The 23,200-nt window shown below is 40.2% G+C and overlaps 1 protein-coding gene across 4 annotated transcripts in view; it reads left to right on the plus strand.

Moving 5' to 3' along the window:
* The window catches only part of rap1gds1 (RAP1, GTP-GDP dissociation stimulator 1), a 28,787-nt gene extending 5,897 nt beyond the window's left edge, over window positions 1-22,890 (plus strand). The window contains exons 2-15 of one of the 4 annotated variants that reach the window (XM_035675494.1): window positions 1,083-1,190; window positions 2,261-2,383; window positions 3,966-4,091; window positions 7,577-7,723; window positions 12,283-12,411; window positions 13,674-13,799; window positions 14,815-14,958; window positions 17,249-17,380; window positions 17,707-17,841; window positions 18,247-18,372; window positions 18,825-18,964; window positions 19,122-19,248; window positions 19,597-19,725; window positions 20,457-22,890. In XM_035675494.1, the coding sequence (XP_035531387.1) occupies window positions 1,083-1,190; window positions 2,261-2,383; window positions 3,966-4,091; window positions 7,577-7,723; window positions 12,283-12,411; window positions 13,674-13,799; window positions 14,815-14,958; window positions 17,249-17,380; window positions 17,707-17,841; window positions 18,247-18,372; window positions 18,825-18,964; window positions 19,122-19,248; window positions 19,597-19,725; window positions 20,457-20,584 (1,820 nt within the window). In that variant the 3' untranslated portion in view covers window positions 20,585-22,890. Of the gene's footprint in view, window positions 1-1,082; window positions 1,191-2,260; window positions 2,445-3,965; window positions 4,092-7,576; window positions 7,724-12,282; window positions 12,412-13,673; window positions 13,800-14,814; window positions 14,959-17,248; window positions 17,381-17,706; window positions 17,842-18,246; window positions 18,373-18,824; window positions 18,965-19,121; window positions 19,249-19,596; window positions 19,726-20,456 lie in introns of those variants that run through there. The other 3 variants (XM_035675495.1, XM_035675496.1, XM_035675497.1) reach the window with 3 other exon arrangements.
* Window positions 22,891-23,200: the final 310 nt, after the last annotated feature.

A 23,200-nucleotide genomic window follows, 5' to 3' on the forward strand; every position in this document is an offset into this window, starting at 1 on the left:
GAGAAGCTGCAGTTTTTTGTTAACAGTAAACTGTGTGACAAACAGCATTATAATGAAGTACTGTAGTGCTGCAGAGAGGCACTGGTCTTCAAATCTTCTGAAAACATGAAAGCATGTTCCCTACTGTGTGATGGGAATATAAAAAGCCATCTCTGTAGAACAATGTGCATTTATTTCCTCACTGGCAGAAACGGTAATTCACAGTCATAACTCCAACAGTTAACAGAGTAAAAGATTAGATAGTAGATTAAAATGTGATGTTCATTTGTGGCTGGTGGCAAATTAATATCAAATGTAAAGTCTTGAAGGACTAGAGATAGAAGATAGTCCATCCAGAGTGTTGGACCGTGTCCCAGCACACATTGGACATGTTGCCAGTCTGTCACAGAGCTACAGAAGATGCTGGAATATTATTTGGCACACCTCTTTCACACTGGCTCAGTTGGAGAGGCTTTTCCTAGGGCTGGTAGATATTGATATTGTGATTATTTTGACTTTGAATTTATTGATTGTTTTTGCACAATTATTAATATAAAAAAAGAGATGTAAAACTATCATGATGATTTAAAATTGTGTGTAGTGTGTACTAAAGGAATGTAGTCCAGGATATCTCTTCACAATACAGTACTTCATTATTCATTATACAGCTGTTTGGTTGCACATTTTTCCTTTATCAGAAAATTGCTGCTTCTGTGATTCTCATATTGCACTTGGCCATTTTGGGACTTATTATGTAATAATAATATGTAATTTAATTGAGCAGCCCTAGTTTTTCCTAGCGGTTTGGTACATTTGCTGCGGGTGTTTGAATTGTGGTCTACCTTAAAACATTTGTTCTGTTCTTCCAGCTCTACATTTCAAAATGATTATCATGTGTGAAAACAAACGGGCAATAATTCCTACCATGGGTCTGTGCTATCTGGACCAATGCTTAACGTGCTTTGCAGCCCAATACGCTAGGACTGACTCACACCAGATTGTTGGTGGCTCTCTTTCCCCCTGTGCTGTCTTCAGCTCATCACTATCATCTCCCTAAATGAAAAACCTTTCAGCTTTTGTTGATTAAATGTTTGTGTTTTCAGACAACCTAAGTGAAGCCCTGGAGAAGCTGAAGCTAGCGTCTACAGACAGCGCCACTGACAGCGTGGAGAGCTGCCTGGACTGCCTGCTGAAAGCACTCGCCAACAACAGTGAGTAGAGCGTGATTTAGTGTGTTTTATATTCATTACCTCCTTTTCTAAGGTTTCCAGAAAAGTCTCTCATTCTGCCCACTCTGGACCTAGTGGCATTTCTGTAACATTTTCTATTTGATTACTGTGGCCTGCTGTTTGATAAATCATATCTGAATTACTCTCATATAAGAAATGTAAATATATACTGTAATGGGCCATTGACAGCTGTGGCTGCTGGTGTCGGCCTGAAGCTGCCCAGTGTGACAGTGTTTGACCTCTCACTGCTGAATGAGCAAATCTCCCCTAGCTGATCTGTTCTAAACTGCAGTCATTACTGGTTCTAAACCTGTGCCATTATATTGGGTCAGTCTAATAGTCATTTATTGTTTCATATCATGTTGAGAGTTTTTGATGGACAGCCCAATAAATGCCATCGTACACTGTGTCATCTGGGCCAGTCCCAGACAAAAGCTGACAATAGTAGGGGGTTTCTTTGGGACGTCAATACAAAATGGTGCCTGTATTTTGTTCTGTTGTAAATGCCAAAGTTGGCATGCTAACATGCTCACAATCATAATACTAAGATTCTGACAAAGTATAATTAGCCTTGATGGTGAACAGTGATCACCATGAGTATAGCATGTTAGCATGCTAACATTTCCTAATTAGCAACAAACACAAAAAGTACAGCTGAGGGTGGCGGGAATGTCATTCATTTTGCAGGTATTTGTTCATAAAGTAAAGTCTTAGACAACGTTGTTTCAGTTTATCCTGATGTTTCAGTCCGGACCAAAGTGGTAGACTGGCGGACCAACATTACAGATATATTGGTATTGGTAATTAGAATCCTTATTAAAAATGTTTGTTCCTGTGTTGATGTAGAAAAATAAATAAATATTTAAATATTTGTTTAATGCATTCATTTACAATGAAAATAGGTACAATGGCATGTGTGAAAACTACTTAATGATGTTAGCAGGTGACTAATGTCACATACTGTGATGTTACATTGATTGATACTGAGAATATTTAGGCACTTTGTACTCATATTTCTGCTCCTGTGATTTAAAATCCATTCTCTCCGGCAGACACCGAGGCCAGTGTGAAGATCCAAGAGATGGGCGTCCTTCCCCTGCTCCCCACCCTGCTAAACCCCCAGTCTTCATGCACCCCTAAAGTAGCCAACATCATAGCTGAGGTGGCCAAAAATGGTGAGGTTCGGTTTCCAAGCCCATCCACCCAGGAACATCTTGACTTTCTGTTCCTCCATTCGTCAGTATTACATTTTTACACTTTCTTGCTCTCATCCTTTTTGTTTGTATGTTTTCTTCATGAGCACATTATTTCTATAATTTCTATAATTAAAATATTTGAGGGATAAAACAGCAACATGTAATATGATTGACAGGCCATTTCAGACTAGGGCTAGTGTTAACAGTCCTCCTTGTCATTTCAGAGCTAAGCTGTCACTGACTGTGAGGTTATTGTGTGAGGACTCAAAACCTTGCATAAGTGCAGTGTCAGAGAGCTTCCATTTTCCATAATGCCTCTGTGTGAGCACAGGAGAAGCTTTTAAAGTAGGAAAAAAGCAGACATGAATAGAACTTGGGGCAAGAAAAGGTTAGGATAATGAATGGGTTTTTAGCAGCTTGCAAGACTGCAGCTAATGATCACTCCCCAGCAGTTTGCCAAGCTTGGCAACAACCCGCTGGCATTTATCTGTCACTGCTTCCGGAAATGTCTGCGAGCAGCCAAGTGACTGCTGGGCTAAAGACAACTCCCTTTCTGGGTAACAGTTTGAACTGACTGGATTGTTTAAAGCTGCACCAGGCAAGCTTTAATGTAAAAACATATTTGGCTAATTAGCATAAATCACCACCACAACACAGAATAGTGTCTCATTAGCACTTAAACCCAGATGATCCAGTATGATTACAGCAGGGTCACTGGTGAGAACATGGTGACTCTGAGCTTAAGTAGGAATTGTAAACTGTCTCTTTGACAGCATCGGGTAATCACCTCATCTTTTGTCTTCCTCATCCCTTTTTTAACGTTTGTTAAAAAGCATTACACATTAGCTGGGTGGGTTGTCTCTATCTACATATGAATGCTCAATCTGGAGGGAAGGGACACGATTTTGGTATTGGAAACAGTCTGTTTTCCATTTCCATTGACCAGTCATGCTTGAGCAAGCTTTAGTTGCATGCAGGTAACAGTGCATGCATGCTTCGGCTATTTGATTGTAGACCATGACGATGCACAGAAGAGGAAGTCTTGTTCTGTTATCTGGATATTCGCTGGCTACACAAGAAGCCCCAAAACATTGCCCATTGCCCACAGAGGCTATTGTCGGATAGCTGATGGGTTCTGAGACTGTTGGGTGGGTAACTATCAAGATCAGGATGAGGTTATGTGAACTCAGGACAGACTTGAATCATAAATCTAGTGACTTTAGATGTTTATAGATGTTTGAGGAAAGTATGAGTTATGTCACAGCAATGTCAGATTTTCTCCTTGTTTCTTTTCACTTGTTTGCTTTCAAGCATGCTTAGGAGGAATAGATTATATTGATTGTTCCTTGATGTTTTTACTTGTTGATTTTCAGTTTCTTTGTTTGGTCAATGCACTGCATGTCTTGATCATGTAGCCCCCCTACATTTTCAACAGATACTATCACTACAGTTGTAGGAAAAATGTGAGTAATGTAGCAAAGACACTCCTAACTTCCTTAAGTGAGTTTCGCTTAAGGAAGTTTTATACTGACCTGTTATCCAACAACTTTCCCTCTCTCAGAGTTCATGCGGAGTCCCTGCGTTGAAGCCGGCCTCATCCCTCCTCTAATTCAGCTGTTAAACTCCACCGACCAGGAGGTTTTACTGCAGACTGGCCGAGCTCTTGGCAACATCTGTTATGACAGCCGTAAGTAGGAGTTTGCTTTGCTTAGGGAACACTGAATCCCTCATGAGCCTTGTCATCACCACCACACTGCCAATAGAAAGTAAGTCGTAAAAATGATGCAGCTTTTGGGCTACAGTAGACAAAGCTTTGATGTTTAACCATGTGTTTCATCCACCCGGACCTTTAACAGGGTTATAGCATTGCATGCAGGGAAATACTGCATTCGCAGAGGACTCGACAGTTGCCTCGCTGTCTGTTAAGTATTGGAACACTTGAGTTGAATTTCCTCTTACATTGAGGCTAATCGTTTATTTGGAACCACATTAGCTTCTGTATTAATGTAGTCCACATGAAAAACACACAGTGACAGTACCATGCAATGCAAATCAACACCACTTAACACACAACTCACAATTATATATTCACAAAGACAATACAACATGCAATGCAGAGGCATAGATAAAATATTACTGTGCAAATGTGTTGCACATAATGAGTTCCTGTTCTAAACCTTCATGTACATGCTCATTTGCAGGTAAAAGGCTTCAAGTTGCATATGAAGTAACAATATAACTGGACATGGCTGATGGACCACCTACATTTATTTATATATATATATACTATATAGTACTATAATATATACTGTATATATATATATATTAATGCACGTAACACATGAATTTGCTTATTCTGTGTTTGAAGTTGGAATAAAGGAAGGGGCCATGGTAAATGTACTCTTAGTTTTAAGAATCATGTGTGACATGCAGCCTAAAAACTAAGATATCTGTTTATCTGACAATAAAATGATTGTGTTTGAAAATGTGACACTTGGCACCTTTGAGACATGTGCTCTACGAAATTTCATTAGTGAATGTACCAGTGGAGTATTTGAGTACTGACCTCAGGGAAGAGCAGCCGAGTTTAAGCCTGATTTTGCCGCCAGCTTTAGAGGCTTTAATCACAGCTGTCAGTTCTGGTGCATAGTTTCTCCTCTTGTTGAAAAGCTGGGCATCTGTGGAATCTAGTGGGATGTGACATTTGTTTGAGTGGAGGGGGTCTCGGTAAGCTGGCATGGTTTTATGATAGACGCACTGGGAGAGTGCGGGGAAGCAGCTGCTCACCACCTTAAAGAAACACAATTTAATATGGGAGATGTTGGCTCAGGTGCTTTAATAAATAGGTGAGGAGGATCTATTGAAAATTGCTTCAACTGTACTGCTCTGTTATGTACAGTATGCTGGCTGAATAGCCACATTTGAAAGAGCTGTGATTTGTAGCATATGTCATTTGTAAAATATTACTGTAATATGATGTTTTAATGATTCAAAGGCCTTAACATTCAGATCATTTAGTCAAGTTATATTTATCTCACAATATTTTTAAATGTTTTTTAAATATTATTAAGTCTGAATCTTGAATGTAGTGTATATTCAGACTTCATCCTCCTGACTGCATCCCACTGCCTCCCCAGTCTCCCTCCAGGAATTATTTTGCTTGTCTTTGTAGTCTTGATGCAATGAATGGTAGAAATGGGGATAACAGCGCACACTTAGGGACATTATGTACTTGAAGGTGGTGTCGTAGTCAACAATACACATTTAAAGGTATGGGAGTGGTTGTATGATTGTCTGGTTGTCCGTTTTATGACATTACAAAAATTGTCAGTCACAACCCCCCATGACCATAGTAGAGGTGAACCGAGAGTTTCAACTTCATGTTCAGCTTACTTTATAAAGCTCACTTGTAAACTGGATCCCAAGATACTACAACTGTTTCACTTGGGACATCAGCTTGTTTTGGATTGCCAGAGTGAACAATCCACTGTTTTTTGGCAGAGTAGCATGGCGTCAGACTTAGGGGTGCTGACCTTCATCCAAGCCGTTTCACACTCAAACCGTCCCAGTACACCCTGGATTTCACAGGTTGATGCTGTCCTTTGCAGAGTCCAACAACCGCCAGACTTTTTGAGTTACTTCAGAGAAAACAAACCCAGCTCTTGCTCAGGTTGTACAATGATTTGATGGTTTTATCAACTGCCCCGACACCTGAGAGGCACAGCACAGTCCACACAGCACATAAAGACTGGATGGACAACCTCGGGCCAATGAATCGGTCAGGCTCTAGTTGAGATACTCGAGGGCACTGTTGTTATGGATAATTATAAAATAAATATACCACACTGTAGTTGTATGTCTGTTTGCCGATGTGTCCTTGCAACACAAACCCAACACAAACTTTGACAAACCTTTCGGTGTTTCTCTCAGACTTTCAAACCAAGACCAAATTTAAGTGCTCAAAGAACTCAAAATAAGAGAATTGGCCCTTGAATTAGTCAAACACATTATTATGTTGTTCACTTTCCCCAAGGTCTTCTATCCCGTGGACATAACTAACAGACATTAAGGCAGAAATAATATTGGTTAATGCCACTTTCCATTGGCGGTGCTGTTTTAACCTGTTGTGCCACAGATTATAGCAAGCAACTGTCACCTAGGCTAATAACTTTGTGATAGCTAAGGACTAGCCATAGCTAAAATCTAACCCTTAAAGCAAGCCCATCTTAGAACAAGCCACTCTACTCAAATTCCTACTGGGACTGTCACTTGAATATCTCTTAAATCCTATTTCACAATCACTGCATTCACATTTCTGAGTCAGTATCAACAGCAGCTTCATGTGAACAGAACAGAAACAGGAAATATATGCGCATGGCACTGGCATGTTGCTGAGAGTTCAGGCGTGGCATGCTGCCACGAGTGAATGGAAGTAGCAAACGCACTGATACTGAGAAGGCTGACTCATGTAACGCTTCCTTTGGCAGCTTTTCTACCAGACAAAGCCCTCCCAGAGAGACAATCATCACTACTGTGCATTTATTGTTTCTCAAAGGTAAAGTGTACTGGTCTTCAAAGGCATGTCTGGAAATGGACACAAAGGCTTGATTTTGCCAAACGTATCCATTGTCAGTGGTCTGTGTGTTCAAGCTTCTTTTCTGTTTTTGATTTTGCTGTTGTTGATTGTGTTGATCTTTAATTCTTGGCTGCAACAGAATAAATGTAATTAGTAAACTGCGCAGGGAAAGCTTTAGCTTTATTCTGTTGCCACACATGCTCTGGAAAGTAATTGTATAAGAAAAGGGATTAATTATGACCAACAGTGTCAAATGTGGCATTGAAGAAATCCAACGAGGTTCTTTAATGGATTTGAATAATGAAAAGCCTTTATCAGATGGACTATGAACCATATGTGAATCCCTATTCACCACACACAGGACCTAAACTTGGATTTATTTGATGTCATATAGTTGTGGTCATAATTGTTTCCTTTACACTTTTATTCAGCTTTGTGACTGTTTTATAGCCTTAGTTTGAATTGATTTGTATGTTTTCTACTGCTTATTAACATTGCTTTCATATGTATTTTCCAGGTTGTGGTTATTTTTCTTTACTTTAGTTTTATTTCTTTGCTTTGTGGTTGATTTGTGTCCTGGCCTCTTTGTTTTGCAGATGAGGGCAGGAGTGCAGTTGACCTGGCAGGAGGGGCTCAGATAGTAGCTGAACACATTAAATCCCTCTCCCAAAATACTGAGCCGGAAAATGAGAAGCTCTTGACTGTCTTTTGTGGCATGCTGATGAACTATAGCAATGATAATGGTAATGACCATCTTCCCCCAAGAACAACTGTTAACTAATCTCACCTAATGAGCGGATGTTCTATTTCTTATACACAGACGATGTCACGTTATTTTTTGTGAAGGGAATAGTAGTGTTGAACTGAACCAGAAGATTCTGTGCTTTTCTTTCTTGGCCTTAACTTTCTCTTGATCTTTCTACCATGCTCTCTTTTGCTTTTCCAACTTCACCTCTGAGGTAATCTGCAGTTACTCATATTTGCTAACAGTAAGCTTTCATAGTACCAGTACCCTTTTTCCCTCTAACTGACTATTGCAAGTTTGTATTGTTATTAGACTCAGCAGGTAGATCATATTCATTAGCTAGTTCCTCTCCTTGCTTTAAAGTCATACTAGTAGTAACATAGCTCTAGGCTTGACAGCATTGGTCTATTTGTCCTCCACTTTTGCCCAGACTAAAATACCTAAATTGTCAGATGGATTGCCATGAAATTTGGTTGAAACCTTCATCTTTCCTTCAGGATGAATTGACCCTTCTTAAGTCCCGGACCTTTTGCTCTATACTACAATAACAGTTGAGCAAGCCTGGTTGCCAGTGGAACCTTGGTCCGAACCTCAGTCAAATTCCTCCTTTCCTGTCCTTAGATATGCTATATGCTAGGCTAATCTATGTTGAAAAGAAAACCCTTTTGAAATGGTTAAAAGATAAAAACAATATAGTCACATATTAAGTTAGCCAATGACAGGAGACAGGGTCATGGGTGACCAAAGCTCATTGATGCATGTGGGGAGTGAAGGCTGGGCAAACTTGTGTCGATCCAACAGACAAGCTACTGGTAGCTCAACTGCTGAAACAGTTAATGCTGGTTCTAAAAGAAAGGTTTCAGAACACACAGAGCATCACAGTTTGTTGGTATGGAGCTGCAGAACATGATGACCACCAGGGTGCCCAGGTGGTCACAATGTTAAGGCTGATCGGTGTATGTATGTGTCACTTTTATCTTTTAACCTTCTTCAGAATGTAGTTATCTTTTCAACATAGATTAGCCTAGCATATAGCATATCTAAGTACAGGAAAGGAGGAAGTTGACTGAGGTTCGTACTGAGGCTTGCACAACTGTTATTGGAGCATAGAGCATAAAAGGGGCGGGACTTAGGACGGGTCATTGTAATAACTTTGGTGATCGTCGGACTCTTCATCTAGCCCCATCATCAGGTCATAATCTGTGTTTGTTCAATACTTTGGTTTATGACCAAATACCTGCAAAAGCAATAACATCCCCATCAGACTCCTCTGTATTTTGTGTTTAGTGCTTATTAGCAAATGTTGCTGCCCACTCTAGTAAACATTATCTGCTGAACTTCAACATGTTAGCATTGCTATCGAAAGAATGTCATCATTCTCAAGATGCCTTTAGCTCAAAGCACAGCTATGCCTAAGTACAGCCTCAAAGATCTGCTAGCATGGCGTTATACTCTGGTTACGTTTCTGTTCATGTACAGGTTAAACAAATGAGATGCTTAAAAGTGTTCAGTGGGTGTATTTTTGTACTTGTGATAGAGCCCAGCTTCTACTTTTTAAGCTAAGCTAGGCTAACCCCATCCTGACTCTAGCTCTGTACTTGTCACACAGACATGAGGTTAATATCAGTCTTCTCACTCTTGAAATGGAGTGAATATGTAATGAATGAAATTCTGATTCTGAATGTATGATTATGAAAATATATTTATACAACAATCTAGTAGGAAAAAGTAGTTGTAAAAAGTAATCCTTATCTCTTTAGCTTTGTACAGATTTTAAACAAAAATATATCCTATTTTTTAAAAGAGGTCGATGAAAAATGAAAGGTTGTAGTTTTTTCTGTTATCCCAGTTTACATACAGTAAGCTTTCTCTTCCATATGTCTCTTCATAATGTATCTCCATTATTGCCTAACTGTAAATGGACATGATGTGACATGACAGGTCTTTATCAGTTGAAAAAGGTGAATTTACCCTCCGCTGTGTCCCTTCATACATCTTTTTTCTGGACTATGCTGCAGTTTGTGTCTTTGTGATAACGAGGCTTGTTGAGAGCAGTGCGTATGTGATCTGACAGACTCAGACCTCCTGCCAAGGTGTCTTTTGGCAGTGGATGATGGTTTCATCTCTTTGGCTGGGTGATGGGAGCTTTCGGTTGCGCTAACAGAATGGATGAGTTTTTGTGGCTTTCTGCAGCTTTCAGCGTCTCGCTGACTCTTCATACCCATTTAATGTTGATACACCTCCCCACTTACTAACACTGAATCAGCTGCGTCAGTTAAAAGCAATCTCTTAAGAAAAAGACACAAGCATATTTAAGATATTCCTGTGACAACCATGGAATTCAAATATTTACAGTACACATATAATTCCTAATGAGGAGTCTTACATATATAGATATTGCTGAGTTTAAAAAAGGTATTTGTCAATATTTATATTTTATCATAAGCATTTTTGAATTGGATCTATACTTTTCTGTAATAAATGAAGTAAAATCAATTATGAATTTGCCAGTGATGAAAATATAGTCACTATCTAGCTATGTGGGATAATCCACTGTGGTGTATGAGGTTATGACAAAATAGCTCAAAATTGTGTTTATTTACTTATTTATTGAATTATTTTGATAACCACATAGCATGGATTGCTCCTTGTGTGCTAATAAAATCAACCATCGTGTTTTAATTAATATATAATTGACAGATTAACAGTGATTCCTCACTGTACATATTGTAAACACTAGATGAGACCATACTTGAAATATTAAGTATTTTGCTTTTTGCCCTCAAGTCAAGTTTATTTGTTTAACCCAATAGCACATATCATTTCTCTTTATGTCAAGGTCCATAGAACAGCAAGTAGTTGTATCAGTTAGTAGAAATACATCAGTGGGATTAATTTCAAACAATAGGAACAAAAAGTACTCAAAAAGTCGTCCGAGAAATTATGTAGTGGGCTCATAATGGCTTTTTTCCATCCCTTCGGCACCTGCCTTTCCAAAATACTCAGAAAGCTTTAGCTTCATTTGCACTGGAAGAACAGCACTTTTGTGTCATGAAAGCCATTCATCAGGTTTTCCATTCTGTCTGATTTCAGGGCACACAATGTAAAATTCTCTGTAGAAGCTAAATTATTGTACACATGTAGCTTCTGTTTCGTTGGCTTTTTCTACTTCTTACTTTTACTTGGCTTTAAGGGTTAAGATTGTCCTGGTACGTTCTTAAGAATTTTAATCAGACTCTCTTCTTTTCGCTCCTGTTCTGCTCATCCACTCGTGTCTTCCTCCACCATTCATTCATTCAGTCTGGTTTTTGTATAAAATCTAAATCCTTTCTTTTTGCTCTCCAGGTGCGTCTAATAGCTGTACCACTACTTGCCATCAAATGGCAAATGCATCTACACTTCTTTTAAGGTTTTGGGATTGTGGAATTTACTTGGCTGGCTGCTTCTAACACTCACTACTGTCATAGAGAGGGCCTTGACACCAGGTTGTGGCTGAATTACTATTTAAGCAGGTTTGTTAAACCAGCATTAAATAATAATTCACCATTTTAAGGGTTTAATTGTTGTTGTGATTGACCTAACCCCAGCCGTGTTGTATACTGTAACTGTATACTCAGCCCTGTGTCAAGAATTGTAGTATCTGTATTAGTGTCCAGATACACCTAAGGCAGTGTGAATACCCAGTTTAAGCAGCCAAATTCAAAATTCTAATAACATGATAATGATGAATGCTAAACCTAGTGTAACTGTAGCACAAGCAGAGGACAGACTGAATACTTTAACCACTTTAAGCCACTGGTCGTAACAGACTAAGCAAAGGCCTGGTCACACCAGCATTTTAAACGGCCTGCAATTTTGCAGTGATTTCTGTTAATTACAGTGGAATTACCTCGATTAGTGGATTCACTTACGGGGCAAAGTAAAACTGCTATTTTTTATCATAAGCATGCTGAACTTTGGGGGGATAGAGAGCCACATAATCCAGAATGGAGGAAGCTGTCGTAGCTTATCAGCTAGTGGCTGGTTGTTTAGGAAGTGCTTGAGTTTTTTATGAGCTGAGCATTTTAAACAGAAATGTCTTAGATGATCACGTACGATTAATTATGGGAAGCCAAAATCGTGATTGCGATTAATGGCATAAATACATCTTTTGAAAAAAAACTATGAAGGAGTCGAGGAGTAGACAGAACAGTAAAGAGAAAAGAGAGAGAATCACTGCATTTGTTTGCCAGATTATTGTTGCTGTACCACTCTATGGTGTGACCAGGCTTTAATGCTGTAGTTATTGTATTGTATTGATTAAAGGTTTCTTATATTGCTGGTTAGTTAACTTTTCATTTTTAAGGGGAATAATGTGTTATTTCATAAGTGCCATAGTCTCACTTTAATGTCCCTTAAAAGTATTAACTTTTCATGGAAGCGAAGGAAAGTGATTTATACAAATTCTCACAGTTTAATTAAGTTTAGCAAATTAGCAAATGCCTCTCTTGATCTCCTCAGCTTACGTTTAGAACAACGGATCGACTGCCCGTCTTTCTGTGTGTTTGTTTTTTGCAGATTCCTTACAAGCCCAGCTGATCAATATGGGTGTGATTCCCACTCTGGTGAAGCTGCTAGGCATCCATTCCCACAACACTGCCCTGACAGAAATGTGTTTAATTGCCTTTGGGAATTTGGCTGAGCTCGGTGAGTATAACAAACCTACCAACCATGCCAAAATGGTGAGCAGTGTCATTAATGGCTTACCTAGAGCTGTTCAACTTTATCTGCTGTTGTCAGTTTGGTCTGCCAGAATCAGCTCACCATGGTCTGTGTGGAGATGTGTGTGTTTAAAACTGTTGGTTTAGGACAGTTGAATAGAATTAACATAAATAAATGTAAAGTTTATATTTCGTTCTTATTTTATGTATGGTAGTAATATAATATATTGTCAGATTCCCCTTTCAAAATGTAAAAAATATGGTTTATAATTTGAAACGTTTGTTTTATGGATGTGTGATTTTGCAACAAGGATCGAAGATTTTCATATGAAAGGATAAAATCAGAAAGAATATACGGGGAAATAAAAGGACAAATATATTTTCAAAAAGAACAAGAAAGGGGAAAAATAAATGTCATAAATCTTCTGGAGCAGGTTGACAAAATGTGAACCTTACATCAATATCATTTTTCTGTCTTTGCAAATATAACTTGGAGGGATAAAAGCAATTAATTATTTTAAAAGACCCCTACTTGACCTTATTGAAATAAAATATTTAGAAGGTAGACACCATATTTTCCTCCAGTCCAGGTCTGGTTAGAGGTCATTCCAGTAGAAGACCACTTCTTTCTGAAATAAGGCATGTACATCACAGTTATTCTGTTTAGAGAAGAAACATACAACCAATAGTAACAGCAGGATCCAGTGGTAGTACGACCACCATTCCAGGGTCAAACCAGTTTTCCAAGAATAATGATTTGTGTTTATATAGTCTGTATTGTTCCAGATGGAATATTCCCAACTTATATCTCTTTGGTCTCAGAACAGAATCAGTTGTCGTAACAGAATATTAGGCTTAAAGCTAAAATAAACAAAAAGAGATGTGAAATCATACTGAAACTGAATCGCATGTTTTTTTCTGCCACAACATGCAGAGCAGCTCTGCACACTGCACTGCCACATGCTAAATCTTCAACACAACTGTCACTAAACTCTTGTCTGTCTGCAACAAACAAAATATGACTAGATTTAAGAATCATTGTGACATGAGTTTCGACTTAATTGTAATTTCAGTTGGACCAAATAAAATGAAACGTGGTTCACTGTTCCTACTGCAGGGCCTAGAAAGGCCTTCACCCATACGCAGACTAACTGTTAACCTAAATGGAATGCACATGAGATGTCTGTGTCGAGGAGAGGATTTCTTCTCTTTCATGGCATGCCTGTGATACTCCTCTGCTATTTTCAGAGTCCAGCAAAGAGCAATTTGCCTCCACCAATATCGCAGAGGAGCTGGTGCGTCTATTCCAGAAGCAGACGGAGCACGAGAAAAAGGAAATGATTTTTGAGGTTCTAGCTCCACTGGCAGAAAATGGTAATATTTCTTTGATCTTTTTTATTTAATTTTTTTTACCATTATTATGTTCTACAAAAGGCCATTATCCACTGTATGGAGCGTCTAGAGATTAAAACACAAAAGAGTAAGAGACTGCAGTGCTCTCATGCCTTTAGATGAAAATCATGTCCACCAACTCTGTAGTAAATTATCCTGAGTGTGAGTCATGCTTTCCAGGCTAGCTGCTAACTGCACAGTCATGGCAGACAGCTCCTGCATTTGCTCAGCTGCTCTTTTTCAAACATGTCAGCGTGTGTGTGTGTGTTTCAGCAGCAGAGAGAACATCTTACTGCCTGTTGTTATAACCATTCCAGGCACACTGGGTGCTCCTACATTGTCAGTCACCAGGACAACGTCCTACTTAACTCTTACTCTAGAGAAACCTTGCTCTCTCTCCATCTCTTATATTTGTCACACTCCATGTTGTCCATTATGCTTCTAGACTGAACACTAATTCTGTGGAAAAGTCACAGGTGTGGTGGTAAAACAGGGATAATACAGAAGTTTAATGACAAATGTTAGATAATATTCACATATGACAAGGTGTAACCTATGATTTAAAAAAAAAAAAAAAGCCTAAAAACAATGATTGGTTATCATAATTGTTGCTGATAAATTTTCAGTTACATCCTCACCTTGTTGCTCCCTCTTCTGCAATGGTTCAATGGCACCTGACTGAATTTGCGCCACCAACTGTTTATCTCAATGTGTTCAAATTCTCATTTTAGCCTCACAGTAGTGCATGGAAGCTTGCATACATTTGGTTAAAAGTCTACATTTGGATGGATAATGAGACTTTCTGTTTAAATAAAACTTCACTAACTAACCAACACCCCATTGTTATGCTTTATATGCTGTGCAGTCCGGTCAGTCCTGTGTGTTCTAACTGCATCCATATCACATGATGCACCACTGCATTGCAACAGTGGTGTGTTTTAGACTTGGCTGCTCGCTGTGGTCCTCTCTAAACGTCTCATCCTGCTTCCCCTGCCAGATGTGATTAAGCTGCAGCTGGTGGAGGCTGGCTTGGTGGAGTGTCTCCTGGATGTGGTGGCTCAGACCGTAGACGGAGAGAGAGAGGAGGACATCGCCCAGCTCAAGACTGCCTCTGACCTCATGGTTCTCCTGCTGCTGGGAGGTAAACACCTCAGGACTTGTCCAGTACATGCTTTATTATGAATAATTATACCACACACCTAATAACGTTGTTCTGTCATAAATAATATTTAACAGTAAAATGTATTTACAGATAGGGTTAGGATGGATTAGAGTTCAAAAACACACATTAATCCAGTTTCAGAGCAGACTGCATGCACAGGCACCAATGTTCCAATTCCCTCTGAGTCTGAACTTAAAAAGGACCTTGTGTAACAGTAATTAAAAATTCATACTGTCTTCAAACTCTAGATCACAGCACAGCACAGATCCTGCAGCCAAATGGGTTTCACTGGAGAAGATTATCCCCTAATTGACTTAATTTATGGACAGCAGATATAACCTGTGCTCATATGTGCACACTCTTCTGTCCAGTGCTGGTATTGAGTATTAATAATTCAACCTTTTTATGTAAATATTTTATTGCAGTAGAATAGTGTGTGTTCTAAATATACATAGTGGACTATATGCAGCCATTACGTCTTACCAGATGTTCATGCTCGTGATTCTTGTATGTTAAAGCCACATTTCACGCATCTAATGAGCAATTACGGAACGATTCGTCAACGTGTTCCTTTTAGTGCTTGATGAATCAACTGGAAGATGGTAGATAACATTGTTTCTGTTCTCATCCTACAGACACTACATGATATGTTTCTCTTTTTATAGTCACTGCGTCAGATTCTGTGATTATTAATCACAATCAACATTCAAAATACTCTGGTAATAATTTTCTTTACTGAAATGTCCTCAAAGTAAAAAGTCCTCTCTGAAGGACATTTCTTCTAGCTGTTTCTTTGCAAAGCTAACTGAAACTCCTAACAGGGCCCAGTCTCCCTCTCTTCTCTGTTTCAACTTGTTACGTCTGTCAGGCGTGATATGCGCTGGTCTCAGATGTTTGGAAGGCGTGCACTGATGCAAACAACAACAAACAAGACAGTTCCCCTCAAATGCATTCAAACTAAAGTAATGAGCCTGTTTTTAAAGTGTAAGGAGCAGAAAGTACAGATATGTGTGTAAGGAGTAAAAATAAATAGTGGTCAGAAAAATAAATACTGAAGTAAAGGGAAGATACCTGAAAAAACTACTTGGATATTGTGATCTCAAGTAGGGCTGCACAATTAATATAAATATAAGTGCAATATCCAAATCACAGTAGCTGCAGTATATTGAGAGGTAAAATGTGACAAACATTATAATGAAGTACTATAGTGCTGCAGAGATGCCCTGGACTACAAATCATGTTTTCCAGAGAAGAGAAAGGAGTAAGAAAACACAGACCCCCTAAAATTTCACATAATCATGATTTTAATTGTTATTTCAATGGAAATTAAAATTGTGATCCAAAAATGATCATTCCCACTAAGCATGAAAAATAACACATCTGTCAAAATAATAGTAATATGATGTATGTACTTCAAAGTTCAAACTAACTATGTTCTAAACTGCCTATTTACATTTCTACCATCATAAATGATTGTAAGGCTCATATAGCTGGGCTAGCTTCTTTTTATATAAGGCAACAGTAAGAGTTCTGTTGTATTACAGGGGCGTTGGTGAGGGGGCTCAATGAAGTATCAGAATATATATATATATATATATATATATATATATATAGTACAAACAGAGAGAAAATGCTATGTAAATCTTATCTCGTTAATACACTAACCCTACTAATATGTTAGGTTCAGTTTTAAGTTTGTATTTGCATTTTTACCAATTTACCTTTAAGAAAAAGTACTGTTTCCAGCTCTATCTCTGATGTCCAATTTTAGTGTGTTTATAGGAGAATATTAACTGTAAGTAAAACTAAGGCTTAATGATTTTTTCTTGAAAATATTTTCTGAAATACTGAATACAGAGACGATGGCAGAGCTTCAGCCCTGAGTAGTGTCTGCAGTATTCATCTCAGGCTGAATAGGGTATCAGTAAGCTCCAGCAGGAGATAGGGATGCCTTAATGCCGCCTGAGAGGCTACGCACAGGGCAAAAAGGTCCACAAAGCCCTCGCTTGTGCTCAATAAGCTTATAACTGTGAGCACTGTAATTGTTGAAGTGAGTCAGATGAGTGCATCAACTTGTGTGGATTGTGGTGTCTGTACAGTGGGAGGACAATATTCACAGACACTTGTAAGAACCCGAAGGAATATAGGGTTATGATAAGTGAGGGAGCTGCTTATAAACACAGAACAACCAAAAGGTATCTGTGAGGACCTGCTGTCACTGACCTATTGACTAGCATCGTCCATAACCTGTCTGTCTTCTGTTGTGTAGACGAGTCCATGCAGAAGCTGTTTGAGGGAGGGAAGGGCAGTGTCTTCCAGAGGGTCCTGTCCTGGATTCCATCTCACAACCATCAGCTGCAGCTCGCCGGGGCTTTGGCCATCGCTAATTTTGCTCGCAACGGTAAGCTTTACTTCACATTGCGGTGAGAGGGAGTCCCAGTGGAAAGTTGTCGACCAAAATGTCTATCATGGTAGGAAAGTGGGACACTGCAGCAGCAAAATAACAGCTGTGTCTAACAACAGTACTGATACTTTTACATTTGTCTTGTCAAGGGAGGATGACAAAAATAAATCTACAGAGGGTGGACACATTTTGTATGATTAAAAATAATTTAGTATGTTTAAAATATCTGTAAAAGTGACTTAATGATAACATTACTATTACCGATAATATTCTGTGACAGTATTACAGGTTACACAACACTGTATGTACTTGTGTGTGTGTAGATGGGAACTGCATCCACATGGTGGACACTGGGATTGTGCAGAAGCTTCTGGAGCTGCTGGACCGGCACGTTGAGGAAGGCAACGTCACTGTACAGCATGCAGCACTGAGCGCCCTGCGGAACCTGGCCATACCCGGTGAGCCATCATCACACCACACATGTTACATTATAACATCAGATTGATCATACTGACAACAGATTATAATCAGATTAACATCTGTGTTCCATGGCAATATTCAGAAACAAATGACATGTCAGCATACTTTACCATTAATGTCTACCTATTGGTAGAGCTTGTTTTATATACTCACCACAAACAGGCCACATGCACCCGATGAAACAGTTTGGCCTAACAGTTTAATAGTGTTAGGCTCAATCAGGTTGAGTTAAAGAATACATTTTAACTAAACAGTTGAGGAGATCATTAAAGAGAGCTTTGCCTGCAGGCATAAAATACATTCACAAACTACAATGAAAATCATGTGCTTTGTTGTTTTTCAGTCACAACAGCGTTTTAATCTGCCTTGTTTCCTCTCTGCAGTGGTAAACAAGTCCAAGATGCTCTCAGCTGGAGTAGCAGATGTGGTGTTGAAGTTTTTGCAATCAGAGATGCCTCCCGTCCAGTTTAAACTCCTGGGGACGTTACGCATGCTCATCGATACACAAGGTAGAGAGATCATCTGTCCCTTCTGTCTTTGCACCGAGTCCATGAAAATAATCCTGACAACACGCTGTACATCTGAATTCCAGAGTGGTCACACAGCGGTTCCTGTGAAAGATATTCCCCTTTCCCCTCAGCTCTGTTTAAGCTTTGGTTTGATAATCAAGAGCTTTTTACAGCCTCTATTCTGACTCATAAAGACACACTAATATGGTAACTGCTGCCCAAGTGTTGACACAGGACAGATGGTTTCATATACAGAAAGTCTTCATAATCAGAGTGATTCAGCCAACTGCTGCTGTACCTTGTCTGTGTTTGCTTCTATTCTATAACTTTCTTCTCAGCTCTTTGAAATAATGAGACTGAACCTAATGAAGTGCAGAAATCTTAAGCTTTTTGCTGAACTTTGGTGACAGCGGATTAACGGCTGTAATGTTGCGTGCTGTGTGTTGGTTCAGCTGAAGCTGCAGACCAGCTGGGAACCAACGGGAAGCTGGTGGAGAGGCTAGTGGAGTGGTGTGAAGCCAAAGATCACGCAGGAGTGATGGGCGAGTCCAACAGGCTTCTGTCGGCCCTCATTCGACACAGCAAGTCCAAGGTCAGACCCAACGCTGCACATACAGTTCTCCTAACACTGTAAGGTCTTTATTAACAGGATGCACACAGGAAGAGACCACCTACACGTTTACTGTTTATCTGGAAGTACGTCTCAGGACGGATATGTTAAGTGATTTCTTTTTCTTTGTGGATTTCAGGAAGTCGTCAGAACTGTGATCCAGGGAGGAGGCGTCAAGCACTTAGTTACCATGGCAACTAGTGAGCATATGATCATGCAGAATGAAGCGCTGGTGGCTTTGGGTCTCATAGCAGGGCTGGATTTGGGTAAGAGCAAGAATTATGATTGAGTTATTGTTTATTTGTATCTACAGTTTTACACTCTGAATTGTTTGTATGTTCTTTATTTAACACAAACATTTTTTAATTGTGGTATTTTGAATCAAAATGGAGCAGTCAGGAGCAGGGAGATTTTCAGAGCCTGACACAGGATCTGTAGATCTTTTTAATCTGGAAAAAAATGCCAGAGCCACGTCAAAATGGAAGCCGCATGAATTATTTATTATATCCCAAAGTAAACCTCTCTTCTGCTCTGTAGCACATAGTGTAGAGAACCAGAACATGTCATTACATCCATCATGGTGGTAATACACTGAGACTCTCTCTGGACTTCAGTTGCAGCTGAAAAGGACTTTGTTGGAGCCAGCCTGGTGTCGGTGCTCCACAAGCTGCTGTCGGACGAGAGGAGCGCACCGGAGATCAAGTACAACTCTATGATCCTCATCTGTGCTGTCATGGGCTCAGGTGAGGCCTGCAAATGCTTTAACCATATACACATTATTAGTAGTAGTTTTCCTATTTAATTACACTGCGTCTGAGTGCCTGTTTAAACCTGACAGTTTCAAATACAGTGTAAACAAGCACAGAGTGACTACAATGTTACCAGACTCCCTTAGAACAGTCTCACAATTTTGAGAAATTGAGTGAGGAGAAACTTTGTCAAAGGCTAAAACATAGTTATTTCCCAGCGTGTCGCCTAGACGGAGATACAACCTCCTACTGGCCTCCACTGTGAGTGAGTCTTGGGTTGACAGCCCCCCAGCAGCCCGGTGGCAAGAGAGACACGAGCAGGACACACTTTTATTTTCTCCGCCATTAACGGCTGTCTCTATCAGAATTCCACACAGCTGAAAAAGCAAAAGTGTGTGTCCTGCTCATAAAGTTCAGTTAAAATCCCACAGTGTGTCTCCTGCAGGGCTGCTGACAGCGCAGGTAAAGTGACGTCCACTGTGCTGCTGAACAGGACAAAAGGACATTGACTGACCAATAGTGTTTATGCATATAGAACTGGGAAGGTAGATCCAATCCTAAATCACTAAACAGGCAGGTAAAACACCTCAAACACGTCAGTTCCATTACAGTGAACTCAATAGACAGTGCGTTTCTGTGTACTGGAGGATTTCAGTTGAGTGATGTCCCTGTCAGTTAAAGCCAAAATGAGAAACTGGTGAACTTTGTTTGTCTCCTCTCTTCAGAGCCTCTCCACAAAGAAGTCCAGAGCCTGGCGTTCATCGACGTGGTGTCCAAGCTGAGGGCTCACGAAAACAAAACGGTGTCGCACCAGGCGTCGCTCACAGAGCAGCGATTAACTGCCCAGAGCTAAATGACTGTGTCCAACCCCCACCCACAACCCCCCAACCCCACCCAATGCCTGCCTGACCACCTGATCACCCAATGACACCTCATGACTGCTCTCCAGTGCCCCATCGTCATGTGCCAAGGTACCATGTCTCGTTAACTGCCAGCCAGACATACCAGTCATGTCTCTCCCCCCGACCCTGCCCCGCCCACCTCCACCAGGGTTACACTGATGTCAGTTTGCAAGACTTGTATACAGATCAGAAAATCTGAGCATTTCCTAATTGAAGTTTTATTTTAAATTACAAGAATTTGCAAATGGAATGCTTGTTAGGGTGGAAAAGCCTCTGAAACTGGTTTTAGACTACTGTGGGACACCAAAACTCTCCTCTGAAAGCCATAATGAGATTTATTTAGGTGGGTTAGCAGGTCCTTAAGGCAGGGTGAGGCAGGTTTCATTTCAGGCTTTACAGACCGACACCCCTTCAATGTGGAGACACCTTTTTTTCTTTTTCTTTTCTTAAACAAGCTACATCAGTCTAACCCTGGTCCCCACCTCTACTTGTGCATGCATCTTCTGCTACAAGTAGCTCCACAGGAGCTGAGGCGCCATAAACAGCCTAACGCAATAGATAAGAGACGACACTCTTCTACGACCATAGCTGTGATACCATCCGCCGGTAACCCGCCAGTGAAAAATGTGCACAAAAGAACAAAAAAATACCTTCCTGTTGTGATTTTTCTTTCATTTCTAAGAAAAGCAGCCATCCATGATGTGCCCAGTTGTGTCCCATGTAGCTCGAGTATAAATTGACTAGAAACTGTGCATGTTTTAGTCCTGTTGAAGGTGTGACAGTGTTCATTTTACCTCTCTACCGCTCGCATACAAAGTACAGCCCGCCCTCCTCCACTGACACCTCCAGTCTTGTACACCCCTTTTTTTCGCACTTGTTCTTTAAGACTATACGATCTGTAGATTTTATCAGATTTTTAATTCCACCTGCTCCAACAGCTGTACAGTAACGGTAGAGGCTCCACCCAATCACTGAGAGAATCAACCATAGTGGAGAGCAGGGCTGTAGCCAAGCCTACCTTTGTTAGTCGAGTCCAGTTCTGCGAGCCCTGCTGGCCCTGATCCAGGACATTATCATGGTCTTGTGCTGCCATCTCTCGGAAGTTGGACATTTCAGTCGCTGAGCGGCTCCTCAAAACGATTACAGGAAGATTTTTGTAAATACAAACTCACCAAATGGTAGGCAACCTTTTTGACAACATGTAAGATGGAGGGACTCAATGGCAGGGGGGTGCAAAGTAACAAAAACAATGATTTTAGTCTGAACAAGAAAGGTCTCTTCCATTAAAGTCAACAACAACAATGTGAAATCAAAGATGGCCAAAAGTCTTTGATTTAACAAGGTTGGTATTGACTCCAGTTAAAGAGACCTTCTTGTTTTCTATCTGGTAGTTTTCCCTCATCTTTCCCCATCTTACAGGTTGCTAAGACTGCCTATTCAACATCAGTCCAATCAATGCATCACAGTTTGCCTAATCATTGTTTGACACTTTGCATACCCAGATCTCTACAGATACAGTTCTTGTGTGTTGCACTGTGGGTAAAAGTCTAGAAAATATCAAAGGATTATTTCCGATTTTTGGATAGTCAGTCAGGAGATGGTAGAGTAAACTATGAAGAGCAGCCAAGAACAAGAGAAGTTAAAGCAGGCCCGAGAGGGCTCCAGCCTAGGATCCAGATTCACTCCGTGGTCCTGTTAGAACACACAATAGTGCCCTAAAACCTCCCAACACTGGAGCCCTGCTGTGCTCTGTAAGGAAACCAGGGAGCGCCATTTTACAGTCCGAAATAAAGCAGCCACCATTCCTGCGTGTGTGTGCAGTATGGGTGTGCAGTATGGGTGTGTTGTGGATGTGCTCATTGGGGTAGGCAGTGAGAACGGGTAACTGAATGCAGACACACAACAGTCACTGCACCACCGCGCCCTCCAGAGGACAGCTCTCTATGTGCAACGGGTGGTTCTTCTAGTCAGAGGGATTCCTGCTAACATGCACACCTCAGCATGTCAGACACTGTACCCCCCCTCCTGTTAACATGCCACGGTGTGTTCCTCCCCTGGGCCCACGCTTTTTTTTTTTTAAAAAGGTATGAATGGTTATTTATCAGATTTGTGCTCTTCTACAGACACATGCCAGTGGAGATGTATCCATAGTAACTGCGTAAAAATACTATAAACTTAAATGTTTGTTGTAAATGTCATGAGTTGTACATTTGGAGGATTGTAACTCAGCAGATAATTAAAAGATGATAGCTGGTGATGGCTGATGTCTTTATTCCGACAGAATCTCAGTGAGGGCTGCACGACATGGTAAACATAGTGACAGATACAGCGATGTGATTCACCATTAGAGTGGGAATGATCATCATCACAAATTTAATTTCAAAAAACTATTAAAATCATGATGTGACATTTGTTGGGGTCAGTACCAAATATTCTGAACGAGATTCATCCTCTCTGCAGCACTACAGTAGCTCATTATCAATGAACTGCAGCTTTTGCAGTCTGCATTCTGCCATATTTTGATAATATTTTGATTAACTGTGCATCCCAAATCTGAGAAGTGTGGT

Source organism: Morone saxatilis, unplaced genomic scaffold (assembly GCF_004916995.1).
Source record: "Morone saxatilis isolate NCDOM2014 unplaced genomic scaffold, NCSU_SB_2.0 Contig4, whole genome shotgun sequence".
In the NCBI taxonomy this organism is placed as follows: Eukaryota; Metazoa; Chordata; class Actinopteri; family Moronidae; genus Morone; species Morone saxatilis.